Here is a 21,061-nt window from a genome sequence, read left to right as displayed (position 1 = left end):
GCTAAAGAGTCACTCCTCTGAACTTACATAGTAAAATGCTTTATAAAATCAGTACCACCAGAGATTTAGGATCAAAATGTTCATACATTCAATCCTAATCTCAAAGGACAAAAACCCAGTGAAGAAAATCTTTTTGAGTGTATTTCAAACATTTAAATGGACAGGAGATACGCTGCTTTATACCTTTGCTTTTCTGTCAACAATACATCTATTCTATCACTAAAGAAATTTGAGCTGGGCTGTGGCGGCGCACGCCTTTAATCCCAGCACTCGGGAGGCAGAGCCAGGCAGATCTCTGTGTGTTTGAGGCCAGCCTGGTCTACAGAGCGAGATCCAGGACAGGCACCAAAACTACACAGAGAAACCCTGTCTCAAAAAAAAAAAAAAAAAGAAAAGAAAAGAAAAAATTTGGTGTTCTCTGTTCACATTCAAAATTAACCAAATCCAAGTAACTTGAGTTCTCTACCACACAATACAGGTTGCATCTGTCCATTGTAAGTATACCATAGGTACCAAAACATTGTAGCATTACACATCTGAAATGATTTGACATGTGCACTTTTTCACAAAATGGAAAGTAAATAACTTGTAAAAGCCATTATTTGAAGGTGTAAGTATCATTTTTAGCCTCTCTACTATTTCTTAAGTTTTATCATTTCAGTAGAAACAGTCAGTAACTCACTTTTAAAATCATCACCTGAAAACATATGAACACATTTCCAAAATCATTTGCTCTCATCGTTTCTCAGCAGTGGGGACTTGTAATGATTTTTCTTACATCTCACAAAGCAGAAAAGGCAAAGGTTATACATTCTTTTCAAAGAAGTGATTATCTTAAACGCCTCATTCAAAGTTCTTAAAATTGTGTGATCATGTGTTCTATCCTTCTGTACTCTCACTCTGGGTGTGTATGTACACACAAGAGTGTGTGTGTGCACTCATTTTCAGGAAAAGTGAGTGCCAATTTAAGTCATGTAAGACTTCCACAAAGTACCTCCTTCACTTTACACCTAAACTTACAAGAGTCTTACAGTAACAATCTAAAAGGTAAATTATTTCTAGTCTTTTCAATAAAATCTAGTCACTAGGAAGAGCTGAAGCAAATAATGTGATATCTGCTTTAATAAAGCTTTATAATTACTTTTTAGAAATATATGTTCAAACTTTTTTCATTATAGATATATTCGTGTACCATGAATTATGATAAGAGTCCCAAAATTCAATTTGTAAGCTGTTACATACTTGGACTTTACAAAAACACTAGTACTTAAATCCAGCTAATTACTCAAGTTTTATTAAAGATCTTAAAAAAAGGTTTGATGTATGTATGATATAAACAAAGGTTATTAAAACCCAACAAGAAAAAATAAAATACAAATAAACCTGAATTAAAATATCAAACATGCAATTAAAGTAATAAGAATAAAAATTCAAACTATTAACTAAAACAATAAAAGACTAATCAAAAATAGCACAGGGGAAAAAAAAGTCAAGAAAAAAATGAAACCCAAGTTGCTGATGTTACGGAGCTGCAGAATAATTAGCTTTATTCACAGGAAACAGAGTCTGTGATATATTCCTTATATTAACTCTGCTCCTCCAGTAAGATGGGTGACCTCTCATATTACAGACCTTATAGAGCTCTTCAGAGAAAAGCAATATAAATAAAGAGTGGAGTGAACTGATTATGAGAAAGGATTAAAGGACCTTAAGAGCTTGGCTAGGCTACAGTGCTAGGAAGACAAAGTGAAAGTGGAAAAAAAAAAGTCAAAAGTAATACAGGGTACAGGGACTCCCTGAGCATTCTTCTCTCGCGGTGATACTGTAGCCAGTTTTGTGCCAATGTACACTCTATTACATTGTCCTCTGGCCCATATGCTTTCATCATTTCTCTTTTGTTCACTTCCTTGCTATCTTCTTTCTGTCCTACCTGTTTGATTCATATCCCAAACTCTGGACACAAGTACTAAAGAGTTTTAAATAATAAACCAATTTATCTAGACTCAGTATCTAAACAGAAATATTAATCAATCATTACTCAAATTAATCAAAGACACAGGTGAATACTCTGATTTAACAGAGAAATATTTGTTTACATTATTTGATGAGCTATAGATATAAGCATGGAATAAAAGCACAAAGGCTAAATATTTGACAACTAAACACAACACCTTATACTCCTCAAACATTTTACTGCCAAGGAGAAGAAAAATAACCAATATCCATTCAGTTTAACATATACTTCTGGGCCAAGGATTATAGGTTCCATCTCCAACACTGAGAATGCATTGAGAGACACACACCCACAAGTAGCATACAATTGGTATAAATAAAAGGAATTTTACTACAGAATAGGAAAAGCTAAAATGTAATGCTTATATTTTACTATAATCTGTAACAAATTCCACTGCTTGAAAACTGTAAGGTTTTGCAAAATTAGGTAAAAGGAAAACATTTCATGTCACAAACTTGATTTTTCTTAAGTGTTTTAGTTAGAACAGTCAATAAAAGCAAATAAACACAAAAACACTGATGACATCACATGAGTTACATCACAGTATAACTCTTAAAAGTTAAAGGTTATTTTAAGTTATGTGAGCATATTTAACACTTCTAAGGTCTTATTACATTCTAGTTGTTAATTCAGTTCTTATTTGTAACATGAAAGGCTAGTCTGCCTATGAAATCTTCTGAAGGTGCATTATTACATAAAGCCAAGAGACAAAGCCTAGAAGAGAGAGTATTTACACAGCTGTCCAAATTCCTGCAAATGGCAACTAGTCATTCAGGAAATACCTAAAAAATAGCACAAAAATGTAAATTAACTGAAGAGAAGACAAGTAAATGAGTCTTTCCTAAGCAAAAAGAAAAACAAAAAACCCACAAAGAAACAACAAAGTTGTTTCCATTAAAGTCCTAGGGTTAGGGGTACAGCCCAAGAGCAGGTGAAAGGCCCTGAGTAGATCCCTGGTACTGTTAAAGAAAAAAAAAAAAAATGAAAAAGAAAAAAGAAACAAAAACTTACAATTTCTGACACAGGGAAAGAATTCAGTAAAACACTACTAAAATATTTTTGTATCAAGGAAAAATATAGAAATATATAGTTATGTATATTATATTATATGAGAAACAAGGGCAAAGGGTAGCAAGGCGGTAGAGCTGGCCTTGTGAGTGAAGGTGAACCGGACCTGAGGCCTTGAGAACAAGAGAACTGGCCCCTCTCTTTGCTGCAGGCTGCACTGGGTGTGATAGCCAGAGCAGTACTGAAGGGCTCACCCCAGTGGTGGTGATGCCAAGGGAAAGCTGGCAGGCTGACCAATCCAGCTACCACCCAGGCCCAGAAGCAGGGCTGAGTTAGCCCACCCAACACCCACCCCATCTATGAACTGCAGGAGCCGGACCTACAGACCCAAAACCCAAAACAACACAGGACAACAACAGGATATCCAAGAGGATCCCAGTGAGAGCCCAGTATCAGTGGTGCAGGAGAAGCCAGAGTCAGACCAATGAATGACTCACTGCAATGAACACTTACCAGTAAAGACGTATGGGCTAAAGGGTAGACTCACTGGGCCACACTACAGAATCTTGTTTGTGTGTGTGTGTGTGTGTGTGTGTGTGTGTGTGTGTGTGTGTGTGTGTGTGTGTGTGTGTTTGGGGGGGGTTGGGCTCCGTTGTTCTTTTAAATTTTGTTTTGTTTATGGGAGGAGGTTGCAGGGGCAGAGGTGGATGCCAGGGGATGGAGAGATGAGTGGGATCGGGATGCATAATGTAAAATCCACAAAGAATCAATAAAAAGTTAAAAGGGGGGGGGGGGGGGGGGCGCAAGCAACAAGTCAGGCATTCCACAAATTAAAAACCACAGAATGAATGAATACATGAAAATTTTTTCAGCATAATTTCCAATTAAGGAAATGTAAATTTAAAAGATAACTGCTTTGAAACCAGACATGGTAGCACATGCCTTTAACTGAAACACTCAGGCGTTTAAGGCCAGCCCGGTCTACATATGGGACCCTGTCACAAAAAAAACAAAAAACAAAAAACAAAAAGATATTACTTTTTACTGGTTAATAAAAACTAGAACTTTCAGCTTTTGAGGAACAGGAGGGAAGCTAGTACATTGGCAAAATGGAAAAATTACAAAAGTTAAGGGAACAGGGCTGGAGAGATGGCTCAGTGGTTAAGAACACCTGTTGCTCTTGCCAAGAATCTGAGTTTAGTTATCAGCACTGACACCATGACTCACAATAACCCTTAACTCCAGTTCCAGGGGATCACACACCATCTTCTGACCTCCACAGGCATCACGTATACACACTCGTACATATAAAATTTTTAAATCTTAAAAAACAAATGTTTGAGTAAGGAGTGTGGAGAAACACCAATAATCAGCCTTGGGGGGGGGGGGGCACTGAGGGAAGATCTTGCGTTCAAGACCAACCTGGGCTACAAAGAAAAGTAAACCAAAGAAAAGCAAGAGATTTTGCAGCAGACAGAAACTATTCCAGAAACCCACAAGAGGTCAAAGTACAGAGTACACAGAACTATGGGGCACCCATCCCTAAAGTGAAACATCAATAACATAACCCCTACATTCAAGGCTCTAGAAACATCAAGGAAGAGAAGACAGAAATATTCTAAAAGGCTGAGGACCAGGAGGACTGCTGTAAATAGTATCTTCTGGACATGACAGGGAGGTTATACCCATGAACTATCAACAATATGATTGTTGCATAAGACCACACCAGTTGACATCCCATCATGAATTGGTAGGTTTTATACACATACTCCCTACTAACAACATCTTAACACTTCACAATCTGTCCAAAGAGCCTGTGCTCAGTTTCACTGTCTATTTCACACATGGACATGTTGCCTAAAGCACTGCTTTTGCTTATTTAAATATATATAAGCACAGAAAAAGATAATAAAAATATAAAGGTCCTTTTTATAAACTTATAAAGCAAACTGAATCATTATTAGTATACTAAAAAAAAATGACAGAATCACTAAACATGCGATCATTCCCCCAAACTAAGAATATTTTGATTGAAGAAGTAGTAAAAATACTGACTATTCTACCTTCAATCTTCCCTCAAGAGCTATAAAAAAGGAGAGGGAACCCATGGGGGGGGGGGGGTGGAGAATTATCACCTTAAAATGAAGGTGGAAATCACAAAGTATCCCAAGGGTTTTGCTTTTTTTTGGTGTTTCCTTTTTCCAGAATGATCAGAGAGAAGGCATACTTCTTATGGGGAAAGACAGCTTAGGGATGTAAAAAAGGCTCTATATTAAACTCTATAAACATTACCCAAATTACAAAATATCAAAAGAAACGTGACCTCCAGAGAAGTGATTATTATGACCACATTTTAAAGAGACCATATCATTCATCAACACAGAAGACTGGTACTGAGCCTTATTACACTGGTAACGAAAACAAAGCCAAAGACTAAGGAAAACCAACAACAAATGGCCCCGATGAGGACAGAAAGAAAAAACAACTCAGAAACAATGTGCTTTTCTGAGGAGGAATAGCAGGTGAAATAAACCAACCCTGTTACAATGCTAGAGTATTTTGCTTTCGTCTTCTGTATAAAGAATAATGTACAGACTATGGGCCCGTGAGATGATGGTGCTTTTCATCAAAGCTGACTGATGATCTGAGTTTAATCCCCAGTACTCACAAGTGGAAGGAGAGAACAGATCATAAACACACACACACACACACACACACACACACACACACACACACTACTTTTATCCATTTATTTCCTTACTTATTCAAAAAAATTGACTTAAGTCCAATTTCTATGAACTAGCACTGAACACTTAAAGGAAGCAAAGACATAAATGAACCTGTCTAATGAAGCACTCTATTTAAATAAGACAGTCAGATGTAAATAAAAAGTACTCAAGGTAGGCAGCTACTTAAGAGTAAGGACCATGTCCAGTTAACACGTGGATACCCTTAAATATTTGCCAAGTTGTAAACAACAACTAGCAGTATTTACCAGGCAATGGAGGTAGGAATCAGGTGCTGATCAGTTCTGTATCAAGAAGAGGTGAGACAAATGGTAGACTAGAATGTTTCACAGATTTGGAGCTATTTGATTGTTTGGTTTTGGTTTTACCTAAACAATTTGCTACTCACGTATATGAACTTAAGTCTTAGATGTGGACCACAAGTATTGAAACCCAGTCTCACTGACAGATTTCCATTTATACTCTGAGATAGGCTGTGAACTAGACATATAATAGAGCAGTGCAGTGCCAGTTATCGAATGAAGATGGCTTCTTTGAAACTACAGCCCAGTAAACATGAAACCAACCCCTAGGAAAGTCGAGGTACATTAGTCTATGAGCTCTGGAAAGAAGGGAAACAAGCTAACTACTTTAGACAGATCAGATGACGTGTGATCAAGACATAATTGGCATATGGAAAACTCATGTGATGAACTAGAGAGCAAACACCAATAGCAAAGACAAGAATGCTTGGGGTGCTGAAAGCACGCAGGCTTTCTTCCTGTCAGTCTTAGAACTACTTAAGATCACCATCTACGGAGTGGCGAAAAAGTTCATGGTCCAGAGGCACTCATTCTTGAGAAGTCAGGAGGAGTGAAGGAGGGCACAACAAAGAAAAGGAAAGTCATCAGTGGGTCAAAAGCAGTTAGGAGTCAGGATGAGCAGGAAGCAGTGACTTAGCTGGTAGCAGCAATTCACAAGAAAGGGAGAGAATGGCTTAGTAGGCGATCATTATCAAAAGAGACTAGGACCTGGATACAAATAGAGGGCTGTGCAGATTCTGAGAGTGCAGAATTCATCAGTCTCAACAGGAGGAAAAGGCACATACAGAGTCACGAACAGGTGAATATGGGGGAAAAAAGTATATATCTGTTTCCTTTCTTAAGTTCTTTCTAGGCCAGGGACAATTTATCTCTTCAGCCCTAGTGCCTAGCACTAAATAACACTGTGTTAGGTGAAGAGATCAGTTCCAAAATTTTAAAATAGACAAACCAAAAGGCACTGAAAACTCATTTTAAATATTATGTCCTTTATTTTTTGAGACTGTAATACAATAACATCATTTCTCTTTTCCCTTTCCTCCCTCCAAGCCCTCCTATATACCCCTCCTTGTTCTCTTACAATTCATGAACTTTTTCACTAATTGTTACATGAATGTATGTATATGTATTCACTATGTATATGTAGATACACATATAATCCTAAATACATATACATCCTGTTCCGTTTGTATAATGTTACTTGTATGTATGTTTTCAGGGCAGATCATTTGGTACTGGGTTACCAATTAATGTGCTCTTTTTGATAATCCAAAAGGTCTCAGAAGAACTAATGACTATGTATAAAAACAGCCACACTTGGGAGATAGCTCTGCTGGTAAAGTGTCATGTAAGCGTGAGCATCTATCTAAGCTATATCCCTATAACCCAGATCCCTATAACCCATGCTAAAACAACAACAACAACAAACAAACAAACAAAAAAAAAAAACCCTAGCCAGGGTAGCACGTGCACCTGTAATCCCAGCACTGGGGAGACAGAGAAAGGTGGGTCACTGGGGGGTTCCTAGCCAGTCAACCGAACCTAATTGGCAAGCTCCATGCCAAATGAGAGATTCTGTCTCATAAGAAAACAAGGAGGGTGACACGCAAAAAACACCTGAGGGTTGACCTCTGACACCTATATACCCACACATGCACCTGTACACACCAAACCACATCTAAGATGGGTGCATACCACTGCTCCCTACTTACTCATTAGGCTGAGGTGGGAAGTGTTTAATGACTTAAAGCACCACTGTACCTAACAGGATCCAAGTATCTGCTGAAAATTTGCACTATGCAACCTCTGAAATATCTGCCTTAAGAATCCTAGGAAACATATCACAGAATCAAATGCTTAAAATGGACATAACTTAAGGAACCAAGGAAGTAAAATTTTCTCAATATACTAAATCAAACCTTCTGTAATTTCATTCTCCATGAAACAAGCCAAGCATGGTGGCCCAAGCCTATAATCCCAATACTCAGAGGCTGAGGTAGGAGAACCATACCTGGGCTACGTAATATAAACCTATCTCCAATATTAAATGGTAAGACATTATGTGTCCAAAATTCTTGACAATTTAATTTTTTAATGTAGGAAATTCTTACAATTCAAAAGATACAAAAACTAATTAAGTATATAAAATGTAATTTTCATTATTTCATTCAACTATTACCCATAGAAAGAGATGAATTAAAAAGTAGGAAAGGTAGCTGGGAATAAGGTTCTTACCAAATAAGAATGAGGAAAAAAGTTTGAGTCATCAGAACCCATGTAAAAGCCAGGCAGACATGGCAGTCACTCATGGTGAGCACACAGGAGGCAGAGACAGACAATCTCCAGAATAAGCTGGCTAGCTAGACAATCAGTGAGCTCCTGGTTCAACTGAGAGATCACTGCCTCAATAACTAAAATGTGGAAAGTAACGGAGGAATACATAAGACACACATACGCCCGTGCGCGCGCACACACGTGACCACTCACATGTGACTATGCTTATACATACCATACCAAGAAAAAATAATAACAAGTAATTTAGGGGAGGGTGGGCATGGTGGCACAAGCCTTTAATCTTAGTATCTGAGAGGCTCAAGAAGTTAGATTTCTATGAGTTCTAGGCTAGCCTGGTCTACATAGTAAGTTCCAGGTAGGCAGGACTACAGTGAGATACAGTCTCAGAAAAATAACAAAAACAACAATCATAATTTTTTAAAGTAGGAAGAACATTGTTTCAATTTCTGGCAATGATGTGTAAAAAAGTTCAAAGAAATGGGGGAGGAAAAAAAGAACTATTTCTTTTTTCTGGAAGTGGGAAGAAATAGGTCTTGCCAGGTTGGCCTACACCACAACTCTTCTTACTTGACCAACCCTTTAAAGACATTAAGTCCACAGTCAGAATCTGCATGACTACTTACTTGTCAAAGCTGGTTAAGAACACAAAACAATAGCTCAGAAGAAAAGTAATTAGACATGGCTTTTAAAAATAAAATAGTACACACTATTTTGGAGTGCTCGCAACTCCAGACTTCTTTGTACAACTTTCTTCTCATTCTCCTACGGCTCTTTAACACTCACACCACAAACGCACGTACGTCTTCTAAGGAGTTCCTTTGCCAATCCAGAGATTTCTGTGGCAATACATACAAGGAAGATATTTAAAATGCACAGGCAACAAATGCTACTTCATTAGCTGGTAGCCCTTCTCTTCCTGTCTAAGAATAGAAGCTGCTGGTGGCATCTGATTTCCCATAACTTTCCATAACTGGTTTCATCTATATATGTGAAGTTCTCTTGAGCAAAGCTCAACCTTTTACTCCTCTTTAGAGATAGGATCCTGCTAATATTTAGCCCAGGCTGGCCTGGAATTTGTTCTGCTGCTGCCTCAGCCTACAATGCTGGGATTACAAACATGTACTGCCTCGGCTGGTTCTTGATGCCTCTGTACCTGCAAATCCACTCATTCATGATCTTTGGTCTTAATCTTTATCTACTATTTTATTTTTTTCCAGTGTAGGACTGCGTTAGATGAACAATGGCAGCAAGATCAAGAATTACTTGTTTTTATCTAAATACCCCTCCTCTTAAGAACTCAAATGACCTCACCAAGTGTTATGCTTAATTCTTCTAAATGACAATAAAATATTTTATATAACTTTAAAAATGTTAGAAATAAAAAATAAGTAAGCCATTTTCAATTATTTTCCCCTAGTTTTAAGGTATGACTGGCAGGCAAAAGAGACATGACACATGGCATGGTGTTTGCCATATCTATGTATTGTAGCATAATTAAATTAAGCTACAATATGACTACCCCATAATACATTGTGTGATCTATTCTCTCAGTCATTTTCAAGAGCCCAATCAACATGCTGATGTATAATCATGATGCTATACTACAGACCTCCAGAACTTAATCTGAGACAAAAACTGCTTCATTGACACTTTCTTCCCTTTGTCTAGCTGCTAGACAACCTGCTTCTCCACGTGGGTCGCAACTCCCTCGGGGGCCTCACACCAGATATCCTGCATATCACATACTTACATTAAAATTCATAACAGCAGCAAATTACAGTTATGAAGTAGCAACAAAGTAATTTTATGACGAGGAGTCGCCACAACATGAGGAACTGTATTAAAGGGTCACAGCGTTAGGAAGGTTGAGACCCACTGATAGCATCTCTCCATTCTCTAGTCCCTGTAATTCTTTGATAGTTTATAGTCTGTTAGCCTGTCTGTAAGGGAAAACATTTTTAAACACCTGCTCTAACACATATATTTTTTATCCTTATAAACTAATTTACACCATTATAATTATATAGACATTATATATATATATATAATATATATATATATAATGTATATAAAGTCAAAAATATTAAGGGGAAAGATTTAAAACATAATTAGCTTCTACTATTAGTTTACTATATAAATTTTGGCATTTCTTCCTCTAACCTGGAAATACGGTAAGCATACATTATTGGTGACCACTGGTCTGAATGCTGAAAGCTCATTTAAAAATAAAAGCGTTCACCACATAGCTTAACCACTGACGGAACAGTTTGTTCCTATTAAAGCTTGCCTTACATATTATTCCTATTAAAGTCTGACTTTCAAATTCTTCAAGCTCTCATTAACATTTTTTTTGCAGTGTTGGGAATCAAACCCAGGGCCTTGCATACACTAGGCTAGTGCTCTACTACTGAGCCACACTCCTAGACAAAGCCAAGTCATCCTTAATGCTGTCTAGTATTCATTAACTCATAAATTCAAAGGCTAAGCTATAGCTATAAGAGCCAATTAGATTTAGTGGTAAGATCTGAGCCTAACCACAGCACAAATCTTATGTGCATATTCTATGTGTGTATGTATTTCTCCAATTTCATTTGAAAAAAAAAAAAAACAAATGTATAAGATTCCAAGTAAAATACAGCCTTACTGACACTGATAATTTTATGTACTGTATGGTTATATTATTCATTTTAATACCTAGATTCCAGTGAATATATTTCAAAGAATCATCAAATAGACTAATGATTAAATCAAACATCCTTTTTTCTAATGTAACAACAACAAAAAAATGTAGAGATAATAGAAGAAAAGTTTGTATAGTTCACTCTACCATTAAACAAAGTAAGAAAACATATTCAACACTCTGACCAAGTACAAACAATGCAGTAGGCACTGGTCTTTCTAAAACCTGACAATTTAAAAGAAACTTCAAGAAAAAGGCCAGCCAGCAGTGCTTCAGTTTGCTATACAACAGCACCACCAGGTGGTGGTTTATGCAATCTTCAGTCAGCACCTTCCATTATAGGAACTTGAGGCAATCCAATGCATCTTCTGATACCTCTGACAATTAGAAATAAACTCCAAAATTTTAACTAGTGATATTTTTGTCTACTCCATTTTCATGCTTATGAGATATACAGAACAAACTAATCACTTTTCTAGTTGACAGCTTTTCAAAGGTTTTAAAATAAATATCCACTTTCTCAAGTGTGGTTTTAATTTTGTAAGCATTACAACTTTAAAGAAGTAATGCAAGCATAGATTTTACTTAATTTTTTAAGTTACAATATCTGTAAGCCGCACATATCCCAAAGACATGAATAATTTAAATACAGACCTGTATTTTAATACTGCTGAATGTTCTCATAAATAAGTCTGTAGGAAAATAACTCATTACACTACCAAAGATGGGTTTAAAAATTTAAAAATGTTTTCTACACATTATCTTCATTAAACAGAAATTTTCATTTTTTGATCTATAGCAAAATGATCCATTTTTTAAATTTAAACACATCATGTCTATTTTAAAAGCAGCACTAAGTCTTTTCAACAATACAATAACTGATATTCTAGGAAATCTTAAGATCTCAAGTTCACAATAAGCTTACACAAGTGCATACTCATGTATACACATACACATGGTTGTGCTAAAAGACAAAATTGTAATTGATATATCTCCTCATATAACTACCCTCTGGCTGAGAATGAATGATTTAAGAAATAATTTCTAATAGAAGAGTTTTAATTTTGTTACAGTTCCAATCAATCAAACAATATTATACCTGCATATAAATATTTTCATGGTAAAAGTAGACCTCTAGTTATTAGCATCAGTACGGTAGAGGTTATTTATGAATTCAATATTCATCTTTAGCACTGCTAGTTTCAAAAATGCTATTTCCTATCGGTACTTAACAAAGAAATACCAACTTAACTGAGAGTGAATGTCCAACTCCTACCTGGATAACTACTCAAATAATACTTCAGCCTTTTAGAAACTGAAAAAAATCAAAAAGGTAATTTAAATTACATGTCTGTTCCATACAGAAATAACAGGTCATAATAAGATTTATCCTGAAAGAACAAACAGAAAACTCAATGCTACTTCATATTTTGGTCTATTGAACTTTAGAACTAACTAAACTTGAGTGATTAATCTTAAATAGTCAAGCCATTAAAATGACAATGCATTTCCAAGGAGTGTTACATTCTTTTATTTTGTTTTGTTTTTTTCTAGACAGGGTTTGTTTCTTTAGGTAGCTTTGGCTGTCCTGGAACTTGCTCTGTAGACCAGGCTGGCCTGAAACTCAGAGATCCTCCTGCCTCTGCCTCCCAAGTACAGGGATTAAAGGAGTGCACCACCACTGCCTGGCGTTATGTTTTATTTTTACTAAGTTTATTGTGAGCAGAATGGCTAACTATGTAGGAAAAGTTCCAGATATACCATTACATTTTCAGAATTTTGCAAAATACAAATAGAAAACATTTTTTTTTCATTTAGAAAGGGGGGGGTGCGCTTTTTTTTTTTTTTTTGAGCCTGAAGAATTTCTATTTCCTAATAAACCATAGTTTCTTAGGTAACCCCATGAAGTTACTTACAATCTGGTTCAGACCAATTTTTCCAGAATTTACCTGAAAGATGTTCTGCATAAATAAAACTTCCAGATAATTCATTCTTATCCTACTAGGCAGCAAAGCATTTTATATTTTACTTAGGAACATTTTCTTAAAAACAACTTTACTTCTGTTTTCTTTTAAAAGGGGGTGGAACTGGATTGTGATTCAATGGTAGACCACCGGCTTAGCATACGTGAATTCTTTGTGGGTTCCATCCTCATCCACGAAAAAGGACGAAAACCAACAGCAACAACAAAAAATGCTGAAAATGTAACTCGTCTTCAGATTAGTTATCATCTTCACACAAACTGTTTTGCACAGTAGCCCTTTTATGCTCTGACCTCACCTTTCTTATGTGTGGCTACTGCCAAGAGTGTGCTCCCCATGCTTATGTGAGAAACTCAGTATATAGAAACAAAATGCATAGTTTTTCTGGCATATCACTACTTGGGTCCTTTCTCTTCCTCTTGGCTTTTCCATAGCTAGTTTTCGAATGATTAGAGTTACTTATTGTAGGAAAATCACAGCAAAACAGGCTATTTATACTGCAATGGAGTTCTTAAGAACTCTGGGTGTCTGAACATGGAGTCAAAATACATCTTCCCTTAGAAAATTAGCCTTGGTGTAAATTGTGCAGTGCAGTTTCTGGCTTCTTTTCTACTGCCTTATTTTAGCCTTTTCTATTCTTCATATGATAGTACTTTCCCCTAGATAATCTAATAGCATACTCACATTCTCTTTGCTCAGTCAATACCAAGAACTTTAGGAACAAAGGAAAGTGGTAATAGCAGGCTGAGTGTGGTGGTTATATGCCTATTCACAACACTCCTGAGGCAAAGGCAAGAGGAGCATGAGTTGAAGGCTAGCCTGGCTACAAAGTAGGACTCTGTCTCACAAATAAAAAGAAAAGATACAATAGCACTGTGGTCTAATTATATGTGAATTGTAAAGAGGGCTGGATGATCATAGTTATACTAACTGAAAACAATGTGTTTATAGCTTGCATTTCTATGACAAAGAAATGCTGATGAACCAAATCTCAGTTTCTATCTGTGAGGATACTCAGTAGTCAAAGTACAAATATATAATTTTGTTTGGCTACTCAAGAGCCTAATACTAGAGAATTTCTAAAAAGCATTGAACAATTTCCAAAAGCATCAGAAATATTAATAAACACCAATGCATTTTTAAAATCTAGATTGTGTATATATTAAATATATATAACAGATTACAAAATAATACATTTTTCACTCTGTTAATCTATTATCAATTAACAAAGTGAAGCTTCAGGAATTCTGCCTAAAAGAAATAAAAACCTGCTTCTCTCTACTGAGAAGTTCCTACAGCTCAAGTTTTACAGAAATTTTAAGTCATCATTTTAATGAATAGAAAAAACATGAGATGATATGTGAACAAAAAATAAAATTTTTCTAATGAAGATAAAAATTTTTTAAAGCATTTAAATTATGAGCCCTATTGATATATAAGGCTTAAATAATTAAAGTTACCACTTTATACCTATTAGCTTGTTATGTCAAAACCAATTTAAAGAAAGAAAATTATTCTCTAAAGAAGAAAGTAATTAAGGAAAAATATCTTGGCAAAGGGAGGAAGGGTAGTTATCCTACAAAGTTATCGTCTTTGTTCCACATATAACCTAGAGACACCCAGCTAACTTACTTCCATCTTGCAATTGAAAATACACAATAGAAATCACTAAAATAAAAACCATTTGAGATGATATAACCTTTCTGGTGGCATCTGTAGCCAACCACACAACACTCAGGTCACTCAGTAGCTAAGAAGACATGCTCATGGACAAATAGGGTACTCCATTTCCCTCTCTGTAAAACGGGGTGAATTTTCAAACTGGAAATGTATTATTGGTAAAAGCCATGTAAAATTAAGGATTTGATCCATACCTTGCTTTGATTCCAAACCTTCTGGTTGTTTGCTGTCTCTCAGGGATGAAGCAGAATCTACACAGGTGTCTTGCCTAAGCAATAAAAATAAAAACTTTACAAACTGGATTCAATCATTTACTGTCCAAGTTCATAGAACTATGCTAGGTACCAGGGACACAGGGTGAATTCCAAGCCCCAGGGTATAATTTAGAACTAGGGGAACTCAGAACCATGTATACATGTGTCAAAAGAAGCAATTATAGAGAAATAATTTATGTGATGTACTTCTTTGTAAAATCAAGGAGAAAACCTAGGAGAACATGGATGCAATTTTTTTCCCCAAAACTCTGTTGGGAAGCTGATGGAAGAAATCAAAACTCACAGCAGTATCCAATAATTTTCCAGTTTTCACAGTTAAATGTAATGGGCATTTTAGCATTCAAATTACTTTATATTCTTCTAATTTCATACCTCAAATGCTTTGATGTCTACTGTATGTGGAAAATACATTGACATATATATATTATATATATATATATATAATATATATAAAATCAAAGTAAATAGACTAAATATAAGAACATGCAAAAAGTTTCCCTGTACAACTTGCAGCAGAGTTGAACAGTGCTGTACCATCTCAGTGCTGATGCTACAAACACCTTTTCAACAGAGTTAAGATACTATTTGTGAATATTCAAGTGAAATAAGCAATGACCTTCTCAAATCAGATAACTATTTCCTTCTGAGAATTTGTATTGGCACCCTGAAAGAAGCATTACAGGAATAATTTGGGAAATGTTGCTAGTCACAAAATTATTTTATCTAGTTATCAGTAGCACAAGCCTTTCAAGTAACCTATGAATAAAACAGAACTGCAAGTATTTCTTTGTCAAGTTTATTCTTTACAATCAATGTATTTGGCAAGTACGTATTTATTTTGCATTAACAAATCACGATTACAAACCCAAACTCAAACAGAGACTATAAAATCATGTTTTTGGAACCAGGCATGGTGGTGCACATCTATAATTCCACCACATGGGAGGATGTGGCAGAAATAGCTATATCTATCTAAAAAAAAATTTATTTGGCTCTGGTACTAATAATAACTTCTGTGAGATTTGTAGTTGCCATGACTCCATTTTTAATGTTTCTTTGCTATCTAATGTCACCTACTCATATTGTATTCTTTCACTATAATGACTGGCAAGTCGCAAGGAGGGTATCAAAAATTCTCTTTGGTAGTTCAGAGACAAAATGCAGAGTTTTGCAAGGAATAAAGTTAAAATGTTCTACCTCAAGCATCCTAATAAACTCAGATATTATCTACCCCAAGCACTGATCGACCTTTACAGAAAACATTTTATATATCCTCAAATGGCACATAATTCTTTAGCTACACACGCATGTACCTAAAGTCACAAAAATATGCATTTGTATCAAAATATGACAAAGTATTCCATTAAAATATGTAATCTTTATGCTTTTAAGTATCAGTATTTTTAAGTTTAATTAACATTAATGTACCAAAATTACCACCAACAAAATATGGTATCACTGGTAAAAAGTATATAGGACATATATAATACTCCAAAGATGACACAACAAAATCTCTGCAATCTAGCTGAGAATGTGTAGCCTCTATCATGAAGAATCATCAGACAAACCCATTATTGAAATGAATAATGCTTTTCGGTAAGGGAAGTTCAACGTTTTTTTAAGAAAGACAAAAGGCTATGGAAATATTTCAGGTCAAGGAATCTAAATAGTCATGACAATTAAATATTACAAATGACCGGACTAGAGGCGGAATAAGGGCTGAAGTGAACTGAATCAAGAGAAATTGAGATACTGATGGTAGACAGATAAAAGCCTTTTATGAATGTTAAATTTCCTGAAATTGATACTCAACAGTTATATAAAGGCTAGGACTGTTCCTTTGAATACACAATGTAGCATTTAGGGATAATGTGTCACATCACAAGGTGACTTAAGCATCAAATGTTCATCCAGACACAAAAATTACACATGTAGGTCCTGAGAAATGGCTCAGCAGGTAAAGGTGCTTGCCACCCTGAGTTCAATCCCTGGAACCCATGTAAACATAGGAGAGGAAATACTTGTTCTTTGACCTCCACACATGTGCAGACATACATACATCATACACACATACACAAAAATATTAAGATTTTTTTAAAGTATATGTATATATAATTAAAAGGTGTATACAAAGGATAAAATGTTAATAAAAAGTAAATCTAGATAAATGCTTTAAGGATTTCACCTTTACTAGTCTGATTTTTACAATGAATTTAGTCTAAAATTACTTCCAAATAAAATGTTTAAGTACAAGTGCAATAAAAACTGATCAAAGTCCCTAAAATATTGTTCAAATAAGATTCTATAAAGATTATCTACTGTTATAAACAATTTATTTTTTTTTTTTTTTTTTTTTTTTTTTTTTTTTTGGTTTTTCGAGACAGGGTTTCTCTGTGTAGCTTTGCGCCTTTCCTGGAACTCACTTTGGAGACCAGGCTGGCCTCGAACTCACAGAGATCCGCCTGGCTCTGCCTCCCGAGGTGCTGGGATTAAAGGCGTGCACCACCACCGCCCGGCAATTTATTTTTTTATAGAATACATAAAATTCTATTTTAAGTTAGGTTTGATCAGGCTGTTGAAGTCACAAAACAGAATTTCCATAAATAGCTACAGTACACCACCCTGTGGCAGAAACATGAAAAGACAGTTTTTGGTTTTTGTTTTTTTTTTTTTAATCAGAAGTAGCTCTTAATGACTTAAAACTTACAAATCATTACTAAGCAGAGCATGGTGATGCACGTCTGTAATCCTAGTACTCAAAGAGGAAGGGATAGGAAGATTGCCAAAAGTTCAAGGCCAGTCTGAACTACAGAGGGAGACCTTGTCTAAAAATAAACAAGCAAATAAAATAAATACAAATCAAAACTAATACTAGATAATTGTAAGATGTAAATTTCACAACTAAAATTGTCACACAGGTTTAGTTCTTTAACACAACTTAAAGTTTTTCACTAAACAGAGAAAACAAGAGATTCACAAAAACATGTTAAAGTCTAAGAACACTACAACATGCATGTATTTCTCTCTTTCAGGTTTATAAGAAGTCTGATGGGGTTGGGGATTTAGCTCAGTGGTAGAGTGCTTGCCTAGCAAGTGCAAGGCCCTGGGTTCAGTCCTCAGCTCTGGGGGGGGGGGGGGGGGGACAAAATAACAAAGAAGTCTGAGTCTACTTTATAATAATAAAATATGCTAGTTGCCCAAACTAGGAAAAACTAAGAAAAAAACCTGCAATTGATATTTAAAGGCTATTTGACTGTACTTTGTACTAAACACTTTAAAACTAAGATTATTATAGTAAACAACTGGAGAATGAAGAGAACTTAAGGGAGAAAACACACGACAAAGCCAGTCTGACTAAGAGTCTACAATGATGTTTGTGATTCTATTTAAAACAAGTTAGGAATAAGCTTAATTTTATTTTCACTTTCCTAATTTTCTTCTCCACCTGCATTCTTTCTTTAACACAGCTAAATTTACAACCAATGACCTTGTTATAAGAGGACTCTATTTGCAGCCATAACTTACGTTCTCAAACTGACATAAGCCCAACTTTCTTTTGTATGACACTACTCCCTCTTTAAAATAATAATAATAATTTTTTATTGATTCTTAGGGAATTTTACATCATGCACCCCAATCTCCCTCATTTCTCAGTCCTTCCATATCCACCCTTCACCCTTACAGTACCCCCCAAAAAAACTAAAAATATTAACTAAAAAAGGCAACCCACTTCTCTCCTCCGTCTTTCCTGCCTCTCCATCACCTCTTCCTTTGTCTTAGTGGCACTGGGGCTGTGGTGTGTCATGCAGTAGACCCTTTCGTCCAAACAGCTTTACTTACAAATGTTCTTTGTAATGAGCTGTTGGTCGGGTTCAAGGCCTCTGGCTTCGGGTACACTATCAATACTGAACCCTCACTGAAACTCCTCAGATATCCTGTTGTTGCCCGAGTCATGGAGATCCTGCAGCTATGGTTCCACAGGACCAGTCCCTCAGAGAGATCCAGCAGGTCATAGATGGGGTAGACGTTGGGATAGGCCAACTCAAAGCACTGGATATGGGCCTGGGTGGTAGCTAAATTGGTCAGTCCGGGCCTCAGCTGGGATTGACCCCCTCAGGCGAGGGATGGAGATAGCTCTCCGGCACACACGCCATCCGGAGTCAGCTTTCCCAAGCCCATGGTGAGGGGTGGACCCATCTCTCCTGAGTGCACGGCCGGCTCCCCAGGGCTGGGGTCATCAGGGCCAGCTCCCCTGTATAGGGCAGAGCCAGCTCTCCCAGGGCCGGCAAGCTCAGTATGGCCCTCAGATTTCAACATACTCGCCCTCCACCCCACCCTCACCCCGTGGTAACATGGGCTACAGACCCCAGCTATAGCAGGACCACGGACCCAGGCATGGCCCTTGCCAGCTCGAGCCTGACAACACCATGGTCCCAATAGCAATGCAGGTCACCCAGATCTGCAGGGCCCCGTAGCAGCATGGCCCTTTGACACTAACATGGCCACAAGGGGCAGCCTAGACCCCCAGGCATATGGCCTTTGGTGGCAATATGGGCTAAAAACATCAACACAGACCGCAACTGTGGTAGGGCCATGGATCCTGACATTGTCCTCAGCAGCAGCCCTGCCTAGATGTCACCATGGCCCCAAATGGCAGCACAGGCCACTCAGAGCAGCGTAGCCCTGGCAGCAGCATGACCCTCAGGTACCAACATGGCCCCTGGTGGTGGCCCAGATCCCAAGCATCTACATAGCCTTCGATGGTAACAGGAGCCACTGATATCAACACAGACTCTGGTTATGGCAGGGACACAGACCCAGACATGGCCCTCAGCAGCAGCTTGGGCTGGATGTCACCATGGCCCTCAATAGTACTCTTTCCTTTCTTACAACACAATGTTTTTTTTTAAATGACATTAACACACTGGGGAAATTTATGGAACTTAATCCAAAACAACTATGTGTGAATTAACAAAAGCTTGAAACATGTGTGTGTGTGTGTGTGTGTGTGTGTGTGTGTGTGTGTGTGTGTGTCACACGAAGTTGCTCAAGGAGGCCAGAAGAGGGTACCCCTGGAGCTGGAGTTACAGAAAGTTAGAAAGCAGCTGACATGGGTGCTAGGAACTCAGCTCCAGTCCTCTGCAAGAGCAACAAGTATTCTTGATGGCTGAGCCAGCTCTCCAGCCCTTAAAATGTGTTTCTAAAGGGAGAGGAAGAGTAATCAATTTCTTGTCCAAATGAAAAGTGTTAGGAAAATCTCTCAACGAAAAGATCAACAAGACAAAGACAGTCTGATTTTTCTCAAAGGGCAAAGGTCAACTGGCAAAACCAGGTAAACTAGTAAAATAAAGGATATATATAGTGCTGGATTCTCTCCACACTCAATATAAAAGAAGAACAAAAAAAATTTAATGGAAAAAGGACAGCCTTTGAACTAATGCTGTTAGACAGTTAAACAGCTTACAGATGATCTTGATCCATATTTTATATCATATGCAAATAGTATTTCTGAATGGCTACAGACCCAAATGTCTAAATCTGTAAACCTTTGGAAAACACAGGAAAATTTTTGGTTTACGCTAGGATAAGCAAACAGCAGAAACAGCAGACCTGAAATCTGAGTTCAATCCTTGGATCCTGCAGTAGAAGAGAATCAACTTTCCAGGGTTGTCCTCTAACCTCCACCCATGGGCCATGGCTATTGCACCTGCACTTACTTCACACACACACACACACACACACACACACACACACACACACACACACACACACACCAAGTAAATAAAATAATTTTAAAACATGACCTACAAATAAAAATAATTGCTAAGTTGGATTTCATCAAAATTTAATATTTCTTTTTTTCCAAAAAGACTAAGACAATGAAAAGCCAAATCACAGAGTAGAGAAAGTAATTGTAAGCCACATATCTGATAAAGAACATGTATCCAAGCCAGGTGGCTAGCATGTGCCAACAATCCGAGATATTTGGAAAGCTGATGCAGGAGGATTACTTAAGCCCAGGAGTTAAGCTCAGTCTGGACATCACAGTGCTTCTTGTCTACAACAAAACAACTTGAATCT

The 21,061-nt window shown here is 36.9% G+C and overlaps 1 protein-coding gene across 24 annotated transcripts in view; it reads right to left on the bottom strand.

Moving 5' to 3' along the window:
* Positions 1 to 21,061, bottom strand: part of Caap1 (caspase activity and apoptosis inhibitor 1) — a 101,656-nt gene that overhangs the window by 46,955 nt on the left and 33,640 nt on the right. For 8 of the 24 annotated variants that reach the window (XR_008213573.1, XR_008213574.1, XR_008213572.1 and 5 more), the window contains exon 5: positions 14,900 to 14,973. The exons of 6 other annotated variants lie outside the window; for them this stretch is intronic. Coding sequence is in view for 7 of the 18 variants with exons in the window: in XM_052715607.1 (XP_052571567.1) it covers positions 14,900 to 14,973 (74 nt within the window). In the remaining 11 variants the exon portion in view is untranslated. Of the gene's footprint in view, positions 1 to 9,070; positions 9,200 to 12,319; positions 12,359 to 14,899; positions 14,974 to 21,061 lie in introns of all 24 variants that reach the window. 10 more of the 24 variants (XR_008213575.1, XR_008213578.1, XR_008213581.1 and 7 more) reach the window with 2 other exon arrangements.

The sequence above is a fragment of the Peromyscus californicus genome, unplaced genomic scaffold (assembly GCF_007827085.1).
Source record: "Peromyscus californicus insignis strain IS unplaced genomic scaffold, ASM782708v3 Scaffold_5__1_contigs__length_169319896, whole genome shotgun sequence".
NCBI lineage: Eukaryota > Metazoa > Chordata > Mammalia > Rodentia > Cricetidae > Peromyscus > Peromyscus californicus.
Note: the sequence above shows the minus strand (reverse complement) of the source record. Positions and strands in the feature narration are given on the sequence as shown.